At 47.4% G+C, this 17,095-nt stretch overlaps 2 protein-coding genes across 6 annotated transcripts in view; one reads left to right on the forward strand and one right to left on the reverse strand.

The window, feature by feature from the left end:
• Positions 1–418: 418 nt before the first annotated feature.
• The window catches only part of LOC311514172 (uncharacterized protein), a 17,273-nt gene continuing 596 nt past the window's right edge, over positions 419–17,095 (reverse strand). The window contains exons 1-5 of one of the 4 annotated variants that reach the window (XM_084616610.1): positions 16,583–17,095; positions 15,478–15,587; positions 14,742–14,868; positions 3,168–3,281; positions 419–2,830 (exon numbers count right to left, since the gene is read on the reverse strand). The exon at positions 16,583–17,095 is cut by the window's right edge and continues 596 nt beyond it. In XM_084616610.1, coding sequence (XP_084472736.1) covers positions 1,194–2,830; positions 3,168–3,281; positions 14,742–14,868; positions 15,478–15,587; positions 16,583–16,625 — 2,031 coding nt within the window. In that variant the 5' untranslated portion in view covers positions 16,626–17,095 and the 3' untranslated portion in view covers positions 419–1,193. Of the gene's footprint in view, positions 2,853–3,167; positions 4,852–8,536; positions 8,754–14,741; positions 14,869–15,477; positions 15,588–16,582 lie in introns of those variants that run through there. The other 3 variants (XM_084616611.1, XM_084616613.1, XM_084616612.1) reach the window with 3 other exon arrangements.
• LOC311514173 (uncharacterized protein) lies at positions 6,469–11,547 on the forward strand (the record flags this gene model as incomplete). Of its 2 annotated transcripts, XM_084616614.1 has the most annotated exons (4): positions 6,469–6,679; positions 8,760–8,812; positions 9,279–9,395; positions 10,167–11,547. In XM_084616614.1, the coding sequence occupies 4 exons, from the start codon at positions 6,469–6,471 to the stop codon at positions 10,701–10,703; spliced, it is 918 nt and encodes a 305-aa protein (XP_084472740.1). In that variant the 3' UTR covers positions 10,704–11,547. The 2 variants fall into 2 exon arrangements, 1 of the variants encoding a protein (XP_084472740.1); XR_014709841.1 differs by lacking the exon at positions 9,279–9,395 and having other exon boundaries at positions 6,653–6,679.

A 17,095-nucleotide genomic window follows, 5' to 3' on the forward strand; every position in this document is an offset into this window, starting at 1 on the left:
TCGTTCCCCTCTATTCGACATTGGTGAGGCCTCATCTGGAGTACTGTGTCCAGTTTTGGGCCCCACACTTCAAGAAGGATGTGGATAAATTGGAGAGAGTCCAGCGAAGGGCAACAAAAATGATTAGGGGACTGGAACACATGAGTTATGAGGAGAGGCTGAGGGAGCTGGGATTGTTTAGCCTGCAGAAGAGAAGAATGAGGGGGGATTTGATAGCTGCTTTCAACTACCTGAAAGGGGGTTCCAAAGAGGATGGCTCTAGACTGTTCTCAATGGTAGCAGATGACAGAACGAGGAGTAATGGTCTCAAGTTGCAGTGGGGGAGGTTTAGATTGGATATTAGGAAAAACTTTTTCACTAAGAGGGTGGTGAAACACTGGAATGCGTTACCTAGGGAGGTGGTAGAATCTCCTTCCTTAGAGGTTTTTAAGGTCAGGCTTGACAAAGCCCTGGCTGGGATGATTTAACTGGGAATTGGTCCTGCTTTGAGCAGGGGGTTGGACTAGATGACCTTCTGGGGTCCCTTCCAACCCTGATATTCTATGATTCTATGATTCTATGATATTTTAAATATGAAAAATGGTGAAAAGAATGGACCACCTGCTGTCCAGCACAACCTGAACCAGCATGAGAACAACTGAGAATGAGAATCTGTTGCCAAAGGGGGAACCTGGTGACTAACAATCACTCCGCTAGTAGGGTTACTGTATGAATGTGATGCTCAGGGCTTGTTCAGAGTATGAATATTGCTGTCGATTAGGACAGGTCAAAGCGGAAGGTGCTAGCTAACCCCAACCATTGTGCCTGGGCTATGTCAACACGGCAAAGCTGTCTGTGTGTTTACATTACGATAGCTACCTCGAGCAGGCCAACTCCATGGAAAATCCTAGAGAAGACAAAGCCAAGGTCGATTTTTGCTCAGTGTAGTTACTTGAGGTCACCCCCATTTCCCCCAGCTGGGGCTGATGGATATTCCTGGCAGGATGGAGAGACACTCCCACGACTCACAGGAGAAAAGAATTAGGAGTAAGGACCACAGGATTCATCCCAGAGAAGGGTGACCTGCAAAAGGAAAAGTGGGCAACTCACCTGAGAGAGTGAGAGAACATGGTGATGCAAATGGTGCAAACAGCCCTAAAAGGTCACTATGTAAGAATTAGCAAATGTCCTTTTAAAAATGTATTTTCTCTGCCCTACATAAAGTTTTTATGCTGTATATCTCCCTTGTGAAGGGTCTGATGTCTATTAAGGTGTGAGCTCCGGATGAAACTTTTCCCGCACTCACAGCATTCATAGGGTCGCTCTCCTGTGTGGATTTTCTGATGATTAATAAGCACTGAGCTCCAAGTGAACCGTTTCCCACACTCACAGCATTCATACGGGCGCTCTCCCGTGTGGATCCTCTGATGTTTACTAAGGTCTGATTTGACAGTGAAGCATTTCCCACACTCACAGCATTCATATGGTCTCTCTCCTGTGTGGATCTTCTGATGCCTAATAAGGGATGAACTCCGAGTGAAGCTTTTCCTGCACTCACAGCATTCATAGGGTGTCACTCTTGTGTGGCTTGTCTGATGTTTAATAAGTTTTGATTTCTTACTGAACTGTTTTCCGCACTCACAGCATTCATATAGGTGCTCTTCTGTGTGGAGTCTCTGATGATTAATAAGGCCTGAGCTCTGAAGGAACGTTTTCCCGCACTCACAGCATTCATAGGGGCGCTCTCCTGTGTGGATTCTCTGATGATTAATAAGCGCTGAGCTCCAAGTGAACTTTTTCCCACACTCACAGCATTCATAGGGGCGCTCTCCCGTGTGGATCCTCTGATGTTTATTAAGATCTGATCTGGCAGTGAAGCGTTTCCCACACTCACAACATTCATATGGTCTCTCTCCTGCGTGAATCCTCTGATGTCTAATAAGGGATGAGCTCTTAGTGAAGCTTTTCCTGCACTCACAGCATTCATAGGGTGTCACTCTTGTGTGGCTTGTCTGATGTTTAATAAGTTTTGAAATCTTACCGAACTGTTTCCCGCATTCACAGCATTCATAGAGGTACTCTTCTGTGTGGATTCTCTGATGATTAATAAGGCCTGAGCTCTGACGGAACGTTTTCCCACACTCACAGCATTTATAGGGTCGCTCTCCTGTGTGGATTCTCTGATGATTAATAAGCGCTGATCTCCAAGTGAACTTTTTCCCACATTCATAGCATTCATAGGGACGCTCTCCTGTGTGGATCCTCTGATGTTTATTAAGATCTGATTTGACAGTGAAGCTTTTCCCGCACTCACAACATTCATATGGTCTCTCTCCCATGTGGATCCTCTGATGTCTAAGAAGGGATGAGCACTGACTGAAGCTTTTCCTGCACTCATAACACTGATAGGATCTCTCTCTTGTATGGCTTGTCTGATGTTTAATAAGGTTTGATTTCTCACTGAACTGTTTCCCACACTCACAGCATTCATAGAGGCTCTTTCCCATGTGGATCCTCTGATGTCTAATGAGGGTGGAGTTCAGAGTAAAGTTTTTCCCACACTCAGTGCATGTGTTTTTTCTCTCTCCTGTAGGTTTTATCTGCTGGGCTGTGATTTGCTTGAGATCCTTGTGAGTTCCTTGACAATAATAAATGGATTTACCCTCTTTCTCCCTGAGCTGGTTTCTCTGCTCCCTCTCTGGCCTGTGCTCACTCTCACAGGCTCTTCCCTGCACACGATGCCTGGACACATTCCCTTGGGATCTTTGTGATAATCCCCCATGTGGTTCCACTTGCTCGCCATCTTCCTGCTGAGGATTCTGCTCCTCATTCTCACTCAACATCCCAGCACCTGCTCGGATAGAGAGAGGAACCTCAGAAACAGGGATGGAAAAGGGGAAAACAAACCAAAATTAGAGGTGGAGAGACAGAAAAAAAAACCCTAGTAGCTGAATACTCTAAAACTCTTCTCCATATGGGAGAGAGGAGGGAAGCGATTCTGCCTCCACCTCCCATCAGGGAGGGAACAAAGCAGGAGCCATAGGAAGCCATTTGTGATAGCTGCCCTGAGGATAAAATGCCTCCTGGGGATAATCCTAAACTCCAAGAGCTCATAGGGTCTCTTTAGGGAGTCCCAGCTGTTTCTTTCAGGCACTGAGAGTTCTAAAATTGATTTAATGATTCCTCACCTATGCAGACACTTCTCGGGATTCCCCTTTCCTCAGAGCCCTGGAGATCCAGGACCCATGGCTCCTCCCCTTGTTCCAGCTGGGAGACCACATCAGGTTTGGAAACTGGAAATCCTGTTCAGGGGAAAGAAAACAAGGGAGATCAGGGGAATTCATGGGACATTCATCACAAAGAAGAGTCTATTACTTTAACCCCAGCCCATTTTAACTAGTAAAATCCTGGGGGCAGCTCTCTAGGTGCTCAAATGTGCATGAGTAAGGCTAAGATTTTGTCAGGGATATTTTTAGTAAAAGTCACGGACAGGTCACGGGAAATAAAGAAAAATTCACGGATGTCATGACCTGTCCATGACTTTTACTAAAAATATCCCTGACAAAATGGGGATCTGCAGGTCCCCACATTGCCTGTGATAGCTGGGCAGCTGCGGGCTGGCTGGGAGCTCCGGGGCCCCTACCGCCCATTGGGTGTCACAGCTCCAGGTTCCCCCACCCGCTGTGGCTGGATGCTGCAGGCCCCACACTGCCTGCAGCAGCTGGGAGCTCCGCCGCCTGCGGTGGCTTGGAGCTCTGGCGGGGTCTCTGCCACCTGCGACAGTGTGGAGTTGCTGGGTTCCCCCGCCACCTGCAGCGGCCAGGAGCCGCAGGGTATCCCCACTGCCTGCAGCTCCGAGGGCCCCGCTGCCTGCAGCGGCTGGGAACTTGTGGCTTCCTTTGGCAGCCTGGAGCTGTGGGGTTCCCCTTGCTGCCCAGGAGCTCAGGGCTTCCCGTGGTGGCTGGAAGCTGCGGGGTTCCCCCACGGCAGGTGGGGGGTACTCCACAGCTCCTGACCTCCGCAGGCTGAAGTCAGAGAGGTCTTTGGAAGTCACGGATTCCCTGATTTCCGCAACCTCTGTGACTAAATCATAGCCTTACTTATGAGGGAACAGGTCGTGGGGGTGAGGGAGGGGGGTGTGGCACTATATGTGAAAGAAAATGTAGAATCAAAAGAAGTAAAAATCTTAAATGAATCCACATGTTCCATAGAATCTCTATGGATAGTAATTCCATGCTCTAATAAGAATATAACAGTAGGGATCTATTATCGACCACCTGACCAGGACAGTGAGAGTGACCATGAAATGCTATGGGAGATTAGAGAGGCTATCAAAATAAAGAATTCCATCACAGTGGGGGATTTCAATTATCCCCATATTGACTGGGTACATGTCACCTCAGGACGAAATGCAGAGACAAAATTTCTTGATACTTTAATTGACGGCTTCTTGGAGCAGCTGGTACAGGAACCCACAAGGGAAGAGGCAGTTCTCGATTTAGTCCTGAGTGGAGTGCAGGATCTGGTCCAAGAGGTAACTATAACAGGACCGCTTGGAAATAGTGACCATAACATAATTATCATTTAACATTCCTGTGGTGGGAAGAACACCTCAGAAGCCCAACACTGTGGCATTTAATTTCAGAACGGGGAACTATGCAAAAATGAGGAGGTTAGTTAAACAGAAATTAAAAGGTACAGTGACTAGAGTGAAATCCCTGCAAGCTGCATGGACACTTTTCAAAGACACCATAATAGAGGTCCAACTTAAATGTATACCCCAAATTAAAAAACACAGTAAAAGAACTAAAGAAGAGCCACCATGGCTTAACAACTATGTAAAAGAAGCAGTGAGAGATAAAAAGGCATCTTTAAAAAGTGGAAGTCAAATCCTAGTGAGGTAAATAGAAAGGAGCATAAACACTGCCAAATTAAATGTAAAAATGTAATAAGAAAAGCCAAAAACTCAAAAGGTATTAACAAACTGTTTTTTAAGTACATCAGAAGGAGGAAGCCTGCTAAATAACCAGTGGGGCCCCGAGACAATCGAGATACAAAAGGAGCACTTAAAGACGATAAAGTCATTGCGGAGAAACTAAATGAATTCTTTGCTTCACTCTTCACAGCTGAGGATGTTCAGGAGATTCCCAAACCTGAGCCGTCCTTTGTAGCTGACAAATCTGAGGAATTGTCACAGATTGAAGTGTCATTAGAGGAGGTTTTGGAATTAATTGATAAACTTAACAGTAACAAATCACCGGGACCAGATGGCATTCACCCAAGAGTTCTGAAAGAACTCAAATGTGAAATTGCGGAACTATTAACTATGATTTGTAACCTTTCCTTTACATCAGCTTCTCTAACCAATGACTGGAAGATAGCTAATATAACATCAATATTTAAAAAGGGTTCTAGAGGTGATCCCGGCATTTACAGACCGGTAAGTCTAACGTCAGTACCGGGCAAATTAGTTGAAAAAATAGTAAAGAATAAAATTGTCAGACACATAGAAGAACATAAATTGTTGGGCAAAAGTCAACATGGTTTCTGTAAAGGGAAATCATGTCTTACTAATCTATTAGAGTTCTCTGAAGGCATCAACAAACATGTGGACAAGGGGGATCCAGTGGACATAGTGTACTTATATTTCCAGAAAGCCTTTGATAAGGTCCCTCACCAAAGGCTCTTATGTAAATTAAGTTGTCATGGGATAAGAGGGAAGATCCTTTCATGGACTGAGAACTGATTAAAAGACAGGGAACAAAGGGTAGGAATAAATGGTAAATTTTCAGAATGGAGAGGGGTAAACTAGTGGTGTTCCCCACCGGTCAGTCCTAGGATAAATCTTATTCAACTTTTTCATAAATGATCTGGAGAAAGGGGTGAACAGTGGGGAGGTAAAGTTGGCAGACGATACTAAACTGCTCAAGATAGTTAAGACCGAAGCAGACTGTGAAGAACTTCAAAAAGATCTCACAAACTAAGTGATTGGGAAACAAAATGGCAAATGAAATTTAATGTGGATAAATGTAAAGTAATGCACATTGGAAAAAATAACCCCAACTATACATACAATATGATGGGGGCTAATTTAACTACAACTAATCAGGAAAGAGATCTTGGAGACATCGTGGATAGTTCTCTGAAGATGTCCACACAGTGTGCAGCGGCAGTCAAAAAAGCGAACAGGATGTTAGGAATCATTAAAAAAGGGATAGAGAATAAGATAGAGTGAAGGGTTAATGTCTAGCTATTCCACCTGGAAGCAGGCGGGGCACACCCTGACTGTTTCCTAGAAGCAATGCACACATTGCTCTATCCAAGGACAAGGGCTAGATATGAACCCTGAGAACTTGATTGTTTGGACAGCAACTGTGGGAGGTTTCTTTAGCCTGGGCTCAAGGCCTGAGAACCAGGATTGTAGTAGATGGAGGATGGTAACTAAGCATATGAATCAACGTCATACATTCCTTTGTGTAGCAGTGTGTAATGCTTAGGGGGAGAAATATAATAAAAGGAGAAGGTGGAAGGCAGGGGGGGCAGAACAGCCCATCTCCGCTGACCAGCCTGTTTGCTTGCATAAAGCTGTGTTCTGTCTCATCACTGAACCGCAACAACTGGCGCCCAACGTGGGGCCCTCAGCACTCACCTCGCCCGGCAAGGGTTTCAGACACGTCACTCATCCACTTCGTGGATCCCGGTGAGTATTTTTCATTGTGGTAAGTATGGGAAGCTCCCTCTCTGCTTTGCAAGTGCAACACCACAATGAGCTGCAGTATTTGCTGCGTAAGGCTCAGCATGACTGCCCGGCTCGAGAACTCACTCTCCTGCTACAGGAGGTGCGTGCCAAGTGCCCGTGGTATCCTGAAGCCGGAAGCCTTAAGCTAGCGGACTGGGAGCGATTGGGCCAGACATTGCACAAAGAGCCTCGGGCACCCGTGCAGGCTTTACATGCCTGGCACCTCTGCCGTGACGTGGTACAGCGTGTCGCCTCGGACAGACCCTCCCTCGCGAGGCTGGTGCTCTCGCCGCCCCCGTCCGCCCCTGCAGCCATCCCCCCTCCTGGCGATGCGACACAGCGTGTTGCCTTGGAAAGGCCCTCTCCAGCACCAACAGAGGAGCTGCCGATCCTGCCACCCCCGTCCGCTCCTGCAGCCATCCCTCCCCCTGCTTCGCCCCCAGTGCCTCTATTACCACCGCCTCCCTGGCCTTCCCCACCGGAGCCGGTGTGTGATCACCCTCCCCGCGTGGGGCCCCCCGGAGAGTCATCTGCATCTGCTCAGAAGCTTTCGCTGGTGCAACAAATGGTTCACGCAGCGAAAGCTCGATCAGATCTTACAGCAGAGGAGCTGGCTGATCTGGTCTCCGTTTGCCCGGTGACCTGGCAGAATGATGACCAGGGCAACCCCGTGGGCACCTGGACCACTCTGCCATACTCGGTGGTTAGAGAGGTAAAGAAAACAATTCGTGAATTTGGCCTGACTAGCACCTTTGTGCGTGGTCTCATTGAAGGGATGGGTGCTGGGTACTCCCTAATCCCTGAGGATTGGAAAACGCTGCTGCGCATGATGTTGTCACCCAGTCAGTATGTTATTTGGCTTAGTGAGTATCGGCAGATGGCAGAACGCCAAGCCCAGGTATATAGAGAGCAAGGTATCATTTATGAGCATTTGGCAGGGGAGGGCCAGTTTGCTACTATTGAGATGCAGTCTCAACTCCCTCAGGCCGTCTTCCCCATTATTTCCACCTGTGCCCAGCATGCTTTCAAGAAGGTCCCGGATTCAGGCAAGCCTACCAAAAGCTTTGTCAGTATCCGTCAGGGTGCCTTAGAGTCCTTTTTGGATTTTACCAACAGATTGCAGGAGGCTATCCTCCGACAGGTGGATAACACTGAGGCAGCTCACGAGCTCCTGTTAAAATTGGCAGTTGAAAATGCAAATGAGGATTGCCACCGTGCTCTCCAGGCAGCACAAGTCTCTGGTATTTTAGAGCTCTCAGACATGCTGCGGGCGTGCCAGAACATTGGCACACAAGCCCACAAGGCTGGAGTTCTGGCTGCCGCCCTCAGAAAAACTGGGAAGGAGGGGAAGCGCTGTTACTGCTGTGGAAAGGAGGGTCATTTTCAGCGGGAGTGCCGCTCATCTAAGGCACCAGCCCGACCCTCAAAGAAGTGCCCCAAGTGTGGGAAAGGTTATCACTGGGCTAATCAGTGTCGTAGCGGGTCGGGAAACCGCGCGACGGGTCCCCCCCAAACCCAGGGCCAAACAGGGGTGTTTCCTACTCAGGCAATCGCTCCTCTGCCTTGGAATCCGTAGACTCTATGAGGGCAGCGACTGCTGGAAGTGCAGGGCTTGATTTGATCATGCAGGAGGACACTGACTTTCAGCTGCCAGGGGAGGTCTGTGCCATACCTACACAGGTGATGGGACCTCTCCCTGCCGGCTTTGTAGGTCTTGTTCTCCCTCGCTCACATGCTGGGAAACAGGGCTTTTTTGTCATTCCAGGGGTCATTGATGCTGATTACACTGGCATTATTAAGGTTCAGGTGTGGACTCACCTTCCACAGTCGCTCCCGCGTGGACGGTCAATTGCACAGTTGATTTTAGTCCCCTATCAGGTGCCAGCTGCCGAGGATCGAACTCGGGGTGGAGGAGGCTTTGGATCGACGTTGTCTCACTCGCCATCTCACAGCGCGTCTTCTCCACTTGTTGCTCTGACAATGTCAGTCCGCCCCTCGAAACCTCAGTTAACACTTCTTTTAAATGATGTTCCTTTTACAGGGCTGGTGGACACTGGAGCTGACGTTACAGTGATTCGTGATCTGGAGTGGCCGGTTAGTTGGCCTACGGTTCCTTCTAAAGAGTTGTGGGGGATTGGGGGTAGCAAACCTGGGCGCCAAAGTTTGTCTTGGGTCACGGTCTCTAAACCAGGAGGCCGTGCCCTTGCTACAATCCGCCCTTTTGTGCTCCCTGTCCACCTCAATATTTGGGGCCGTGATTTACTTACAAAGTTAGACACCACCCTCGATATTAACATCTGATGGCTCTCCCCACCGAGGTGTAGTCACTTATCAGTTGGGTGACCCCCCTCGTTGGCATTCTCGTTTTACACTGCCTCAGCGTTCTGCACAGCGTTCAGAATTAGCTGCTGTTATTTTGGCCTTTCAACCTTTTGCTGATTGTCCCTTTAATTTAATTGTGGATACCCATTATGTTTATCAGGTAATTGATCATTTACCCCTTGCCCTCATTACCCCTCAGGTTGATGCAGACCTCCTTCGCCTGTTTTTGTCTTTACAGCATCTTCTTGCCACTCGTCATTTCCCTTACTTTGTTGCTCATATTCGCAGTCATACCCCCCTGCCTGGGCCACTCACTGAGGGCAATGCACGCGCCGATCGCGCGTTGCGTGGTCAGGTAAATTCCCTTTTTTCTGACCCCATTGAAAGCCATGCCTTTTTTCATCAGTCTGCCTCTGTTTTGGCCCGGCAGTTTCACATTCCTGCTGATCATGCACGTTCCATTGTTCGTTCCTGCCCCCACTGTGCTGCTGCTGCTCCTACTTTTTCTTATGCCGTTAACCCCCAAGGTACCGCAGCAAATCAGCTGTGGCAAATGGATGTTACTTTGTACCACAATTCCGCCCCTATTCATTTTTACATGTTTCCGTTGATACTTATTCAGGCTTCCTTTGGGCAACCCCACAACGTGGGGAAGCCACTAACAAAGTTATTCACCATTTGCTGGCCTGCTTTTCTGTTATGGGTCGCCCTTGCCAAATTAAAACAGATAATGCCCCAGCCTACTGCTCTGCAGCCCTCTCCACCTTTTGTGCCCGCTGGGACGTCCGTCTTAAACACGGAATCCCTTATAATTCCACGGGCCAAGCCATTGTTGAACGTGCCAATCGCACACTCAAAACCTTGCTAGATAAACAATTAAAACAAGGGGAGCTGCATCTCCGAACCTTAGGAGACATTCAACAACAAATGTATATCCTCTTGTTTACTTTAAATAATTTAACACTGAATGCAGATCAGCAGACCCCTGCGGATCGGCATTTTCACAAATCTGAGGTACTGGAAAGACCGCGTGTCTTTTACCGTCAGCTGCCCGATCCACAGTGGCTGGGCCCAGCACCTCTAATCACTTGGGGTCGGGGATATGCTGCTGTGTCTCTCCCTGCAGGACCGTTGTGGGTTCCAGCCCGGTGCGTGCGACCAGCACTTAAACAACATGGCATGGCACCAGGGGCTGTCGAATCCCATACCAGAGTTTCAGCTGACCTTGGAGGAGACCGCGTTGCCCCCCGAGTCGACAACGGCGGGACGGAAACGGAGGAGGCGTAGCGTCCCAAGCCAGCCCGTGACATGGGGAGCAGTAAAAGCATTGGTCGCCATGGCTCAACGAAAACTGGCAGCAGATCAGCAGCCAGAAACTCCTAAGACTTTGTTTGTGGCGATTCTCGCCCAAATCACTGCTAATTCTGTAATGATTGTGTGCCTTTTGTGCCTGCTATTTCCTGTAGGGGTTGGCTCGGAAGCGCCTCCCCTGTTACAAGTCCGAAGGAGAATAAGACACTGTTCTCTGCTTATGCTAATCTTTTCTCCCAGTACTCTAGCATGGCTAATTGGGGCCCGGCCAACTATATTCTGCCTCGCACGGCTATATCCCTTCACACACCGTACCCGGCCGGGGCTCACAATGTCACCTGTGCGCGTGTAGTTAACTGCACTAGTACAAAGGTGCCATTGGGCTGTCAAAAAATTTCTCAATCCCTTTTAAATTGTTCCCATGCTGTTAATGTTTCATATAATTATGGCCATATCATCCTACCATCAGGATGGGTTTTTACTTGTGGTTCATGCACCTTTAATTATATTCCTGCAAATTTAAGTGATGGCACCCTTTGCTGTCTTAGTAGAATGATACTTATATTGCCTTTTGTTGGTTACAATTGTAGTAAAAGAAGTGTACCCCTTTTAGATGATTATATTGCAGATGTTAAGTTTTTGGTTATTTTGTGTTTGTAATCATTGGGCTTATTTTTTGTTGTTGCTGTGTACAATGTATTCCTTCCTTGTTAAGACTTTGTAAAATTTTGCCCTGGAAAGCTCCCCAGGTTATGTCCTTGTCTGTCTGGGAGTTAAATAGCATGACAAAACAAATTGGCGGCTACCATGAGATGGCCAACTTCAATAAACAAAAAAGGGGAGATGAAGGGTTAATGTCTAGCTATTCCACCTGGAAGCAGGCGGGGCACACCCTGACTGTTTCCTAGAAGCAATGCACACATTGCTCTATCCAAGGACAAGGGCTAGATATGAACCCTGAGAACTTGATTGTTTGGACAGCAACTGTGGGAGGTTTCTTTAGCCTGGGCTCAAGGCCTGAGAACCAGGATTGTAGTAGATAGAGGATGGTAACTAAGCATATGAATCAACGTCATACATTCCTTTGTGTAGCAGTGTGTAATGCTTAGGGGGAGAAATATAATAAAAGGAGAAGGTGGAAGGCAGGGGGGGCAGAACAGCCCATCTCCGCTGACCAGCCTGTTTGCTTGCATAAAGCTGTGTTCTGTCTCATCACTGAACCGCAACAATAGAGAATATCTTATTGCCCTCATATAAATCCATGGTTTGTCCACACCTTGAATACTGCGCACAGATGTGGTCTCCTCATCTCAAAAAAGATATAGTGGCACTAGAAAAGGTTTAGAGAAGGGCAACTAAAACGATTAGGGGTTTGGAACAGGTCCCATAATGAGGAGAGATTAAAGACACTAGGACTTTTCAGCTTGGAAAAGAGGAGACTAAGTGGGGATATGATAGAGGTTTATAAAATCATGAGTGGTGTGGAGAAAGGGAATAAGGAAAAGTGATTTACTTGTTCCCATAATATAAGAACTACGGGCCACCAAATGAAATTAATGGGCAGCAGGTTTAAAACAAATAAAAGGAAGTTCTTCTTCACACAGCGCACAGTCAACCTGTGGAACTCCTTGCCTGAGGAGGTTGTGAAGGCTAGGACTATAACAGGGTTTCAAAGAGAACTAGATACATTCATGGAGGTTAAATCCATTAATGGCTATTAGCCAGGATGGGTAAGGAATGGTGTCCCTAGCCTCTGTTTGTCAGAGGGTGGCAATGGATAGCAGGAGAGAGATCACTTGATCATTATCTGTTAGGTTCATTCCCTCTGGGGCACCTGCATTGGCCGCTGTTGGCAGACAGGATACTGGGCTGGATGGACCTTTGGTCTGACCCAGTATGGCCATTCTTATGTCCTTATGGATTTAACTTTCCCCATTTCTGCTGGGAATAGGGTTGCCAATTTTGGTTGGATGTATTCCTGGAGATTTCATCACATGACAATCTTTAATTAAAGATTAATCTTTAATTCCTGGAGACTCCAGGCCAATCCTGAAGAGCTGGGAACCCTATCTGGGAAAACACACAGCCAGACACTGCTCATCAAAGGGGCTCCTAAAGCACAGAGATAGAAACTCCATGTCCCAGAAAGTTAAGACACCAGCCATAAAAGAAGTCACCTTGGATCGGCTTCTTATTCACAGAGAGAAACCCAGAGACAAAGAGAGTTGTAGGAAAGCTGGGACCATTGAGCATGGGCTGGTGGGTTCAGTGCAGTAAGGAATAGGAGGGACTGGGGTGTCACTGAATGTCGTATCTCAGGGCTTGTCTACCCTTGAAATACTGTAGCCGCACTGCTGTAATGCGTCAGTGTAGCCACTCCCTACAGCAATGGGAAGGGTTCCCCCATTGGCAGAGCTCATCCACTGCCCCGAGAGGCAGGAGCTAGCTCAATGGAAGCATTATTTTCTGTTTAAAGACCAACTATTCTAACTACTCTCAAATTCACGTTTATTCAGATTGGACAAATTTTTCATGGGCATTCAGGGAAGACCTAATTGTCCAAATATAAGATTATTTGATCAAGAGGTTCCTAAAATAGGGCCCCCCCCGCCCACACACATCCTACACAGCTTTTTATAAAATTATCTTGCTCTTGTAATTTTGTCTCCCACGGAGCTGGGGCTGAAACTATGGTTCTCATGGTCTCCCAACTGATCTCAGTAACTTAGCATTTATTTCAGTTAATACATGGCACCTACTGCCTCTTTGGGATACCAGCAGTGAAAAAAGTTAATAACTGTAGAATCTGGAATTTAGAACAGCACAAGCTAAACTGATGAGTCAATGCCATTGAAATGCACTAGTGCAGCAAGACGAAATCTCTATGAACTGCTAGAGGATTTCCAGAAATCTGCTGTCATAGTAAAAGGTTGGCTCAAGGGGATATGCTGTGGCCATTGAACCGGATTTACAGTCATGAATTTGAGACTGAGCCCTACTTCTGCTACCTTTCAGACAATGTGTGTCATGCATCCTGGAGATATTCTTCTAGGAAGTTCTGCCCTCTGATACCAAAATGTTAGGGTTAAGAGTAATATTTTAAAGTGATCTAAAATTCACATGCACATTCTTTCCCAGTCTGCACTTAAAATTTTTGCCAGAATAGCTGTCAGTTAGGAATGTCAAAAATCAACATAGCTAGGCTAGCAAAAGCTCTAGGGTAGACACAGTTATAGTGGCAAAAAAAAACACATTAAAAAAATCAAGGTAATTAAATAAACCCATAAACTACAATCATGCAAAGTTCAAATTGCCCTGAGCTGAATCATGTCCTTTCAGCATGTGCATGGCACCTAAACTTAAACCTCTAAAAACTATGAAATGAAGAGTTAAAGTACATGCCACACCTGCAACACAACCTTGGCTCTGCCCCTTCCATAGCCCTGGAATTGGCACTAGCCACTGGGAATGGTTCAGTAAGGCTGGTGCAAAGGTTTACAAACTACCAAGGGAAGTGGAGAATTCTCCATCTCAGGAAGTTTTAGAGTCAAGACTGGATGCCTTTCTGGAAGACGATTTAGTCAAACACAAGGTATTCAGCTCAATACAGCAGTAAATGGATGCAATTCTGTGTCTTGTCTTATAGAAGAGCTCAGCCTAAATGACCTAATAGTCCTTTCTGGCCAAAAAAGTCTATAAATCTATAACAGAGACAAAGAAGGACTAAAATAACATGTCACTGTTTGTATTGTGTTCCAGAGATTGGAATACCAGCATTTAGTGTACACTGAGTCAGCTGTAATTGGATGATGGAGGGATTAGTTGGAGCAGTTTGACAGAGCTGTGACTGTGATATGCAGAGAGGTGCATTTGAACCTTGAGGGTCCAAGTATGCCTCATTTCCATGCTGAGTGTTGTAGGTTGTGTCAGTGAAGGTGCACAAGGGTGTGTGCTTGTCCCAGAGATTGTCAGCAGCCTGGTGACATATGTGTTAGTGGTCTCCAGGGTTCAGTCAGAGCAAAGTGAAAGCAATGACTGAAAAGGAATCCTTGGGGAGAGGGGTGATATCACTTTATAAGTCTGAGATGGTTTGTGTGCCATAGGCTGTGTTTGACAGCCAGAGAGGTGTCAGAAGCTTCTGTTCCCTACATAGGACCTATATCCAAGTTTTGCATTAACAAAAAGAAGATGTTAGACTTTATGCTATACTGCTCCTGTGCTCTGTTTCCAAAGTGTTCTGTAGCTGGGGAGGGCAGAGTGCTAATATGCGTGTTACTAGCATGTTGGGATGTTGCTGAAACAGGGCAGAGTTGAGGTTGCATTGTGGGGGTGATGTGAACCTGAACTCTTCATTTCCCCTGATAAGAACCGAGGGGACAGGAATCCTTACCCAGCAAGGTCACATTCTCATAGTTCTCCTGCATGACGTCTCTGTAGAGGGCTCTCTGAGTGGGGTCCAGCAGAGCCCCCTCTTCCTTGGTGAAATACACAGCCACCTCCTCAAAGGTCACCGGCCCCTGAAAGAGCAAGAGCCCCCCACTCAGTATTTGCTGCCCCAGCCAGAACACCACTATTCATTGGGGAAACGGAGCTAATCAAATGGAAGCTCTTGGAGGTCTGCAGTCAACAGAGTCTCACCCCACACCAGGGTGAGGAAACAAACAGGAAGCCCCTTGTCTCTCTCTGTCCTGGCAGATCCATCACACATCTACTAGCCAGAGACTGATACAGGAGATGGAGCCCCTCACAGGGTCCAGGGAGAGCTCCCTGGTAGGAAGCCCAACACCCTCCTCATTGTGAGGAGCTGGATATGATGGGAGGGGCATCTCCCCTAAGCCACACTGGTGGGTGCCCCCTTCATATCTCAAAGCCACCATTGTTTAGTCAGGTCAGGCTCCAGCACTGGGAATCTGGTCAATTTTCCTAGCCCCATCTAAGTGGGTTGTTTCCTCTTCCACAAATTAGGGCATTTCCACCTTTCAACCTCATGGGTCTGTTCCTAGAATCTAAGCCACATATTTTCAAAGTCCCAGCAGGTTTGCCTGGCCTCCTCCCTTTCTCCACCCCATTTGCTGTCCCTCTCCCTCCAGGAGGAACCCACCAGCAAACCGTCCAATAATCCCTACCTGAACTGGCTCCATTTCAGCCATTTCTCTTCCCTGTCCCATGGGAAGATGGGATGAGCTGGAGCGAAACATGGACGTCATTCTGCAGCTTGGCAGGGTGAGAAGGGCAACTGCAGATGTTTCAGAACTGGTGTAAGTTAATTTCACATTATGATTCCTGCTCCCACCCGGCTTTTTCTCAGCAAACAGATATCCTAGATTCTGCCATGCTGGGAAAATGCTTGGTCACTTTATTATAGGGTAGACCTGGCTCCTCCCACCAGGGCTAAGCCCACAGACACATTTTTAAGGGCTTGTCTACACTTACCAGAGGATCGCTAAATTGACCCACTAAATCAACTGCTGATCGCTCTCCCATCAACTCCTGTACTCCACCTGATCGAGAAGAGTAAGGGGAGTCGATGGAAGAGCGTCTCCCGTCGACATCACGTAGTGTGGCCCCCGCAGTAAGTAGATCTAAGCTATGCTATTCATGTAATTCAAATTGCATAGCTTAGATTGACTTTTCCCTTTAGTGTAGACAAGGCCATAGTCTCCCAGTAACAAAGTCTCTGAACAAAATGCTAGAAAAGTACCCCTTCCATGCCCTGTTGCTAACAGAGAACAGCCATCCCCTCCCCACCCTAGAGGCAGCTGTGTCTGAGGGCTCCCCCAAACAGCACCCACTAACCGCAGATCCCTTTTAGGGAATGACTCAGGAGTCAGGACAACAATTTCTCACCTAAACAAGGACAAATGGCTGCAGATAAAATGGGTGGGAAAAGCCTCCCAATCTGAAGAGAATTTAAATTATTTGAGAATTATGGAGAAAATAACATAAAATGAGAGAATTGAGAGTCAATAATTTTAGGGAAAAGGTGGAAATCTCCAAAGATTTTTTATCCATATGTGATAATGAGAGAGAAAAGGGGAAGAACTAGAAGGAATTTTTAATCAATATTTCAGAGGGAAGTGGCATAAACAGGAAAAGGATGCCATTCCCTCCCCCTGTTTACCCCTCCCCCCATTTCCTGACTGCACAAAGACAGTTCAATCTACCACATTTCACACTGTCTTTCCCCTCCCTGCAACTCTGGCTTTCCCCCATCTCTTCCCCTCCTGATACCTCCACCTCCAGTCACACAAAGGGGAACCACTTCTTTCCCCATCGGAATCCCAGTTGTGCCTGGGGCAGATCCTGGCTGCAGCTGAGAACAGCAGCTCCGCTATTGTTCTGGCAGCTCCAACGCTTCTGGCGGGCACATTAACAACTAGGGAGCAGATTCCCAGCGTCTGCAACATCTGAGAATCCCTTGGGCAGAAAGTCACTTGCTTGCCCGTCCCCAGCACTTTCCCCAAGGTCTCTCTCAGTCACCTGGAGTCCCTGGCTCCGGAGTTGATATTGGCGGAGTCCGGGGCTGCACGGGGGGCTAGTCCCACCCTCGGCTGGGCAGGGAACGAGCTTTAACGAAGGTCTCTCCCCAGCACAGACCCTGCTGGGGAAGCAGCAGCTGCTCGTCCGGGGTTTCCAATAAGGCAACGGACTGAGGGAGCAGCGTCTTGTATTTTACAGAGCACCCGCCCCCACGTGCTGCCCGGCGCCTGATCTCTGTGCTTTGTTCTCTGCAAGTCCTGCCTC

The sequence above is a fragment of the Lepidochelys olivacea genome, assembly GCF_965140295.1.
Source record: "Lepidochelys olivacea isolate rLepOli2 genome assembly, chromosome: 28".
NCBI lineage: Eukaryota > Metazoa > Chordata > Testudines > Cheloniidae > Lepidochelys > Lepidochelys olivacea.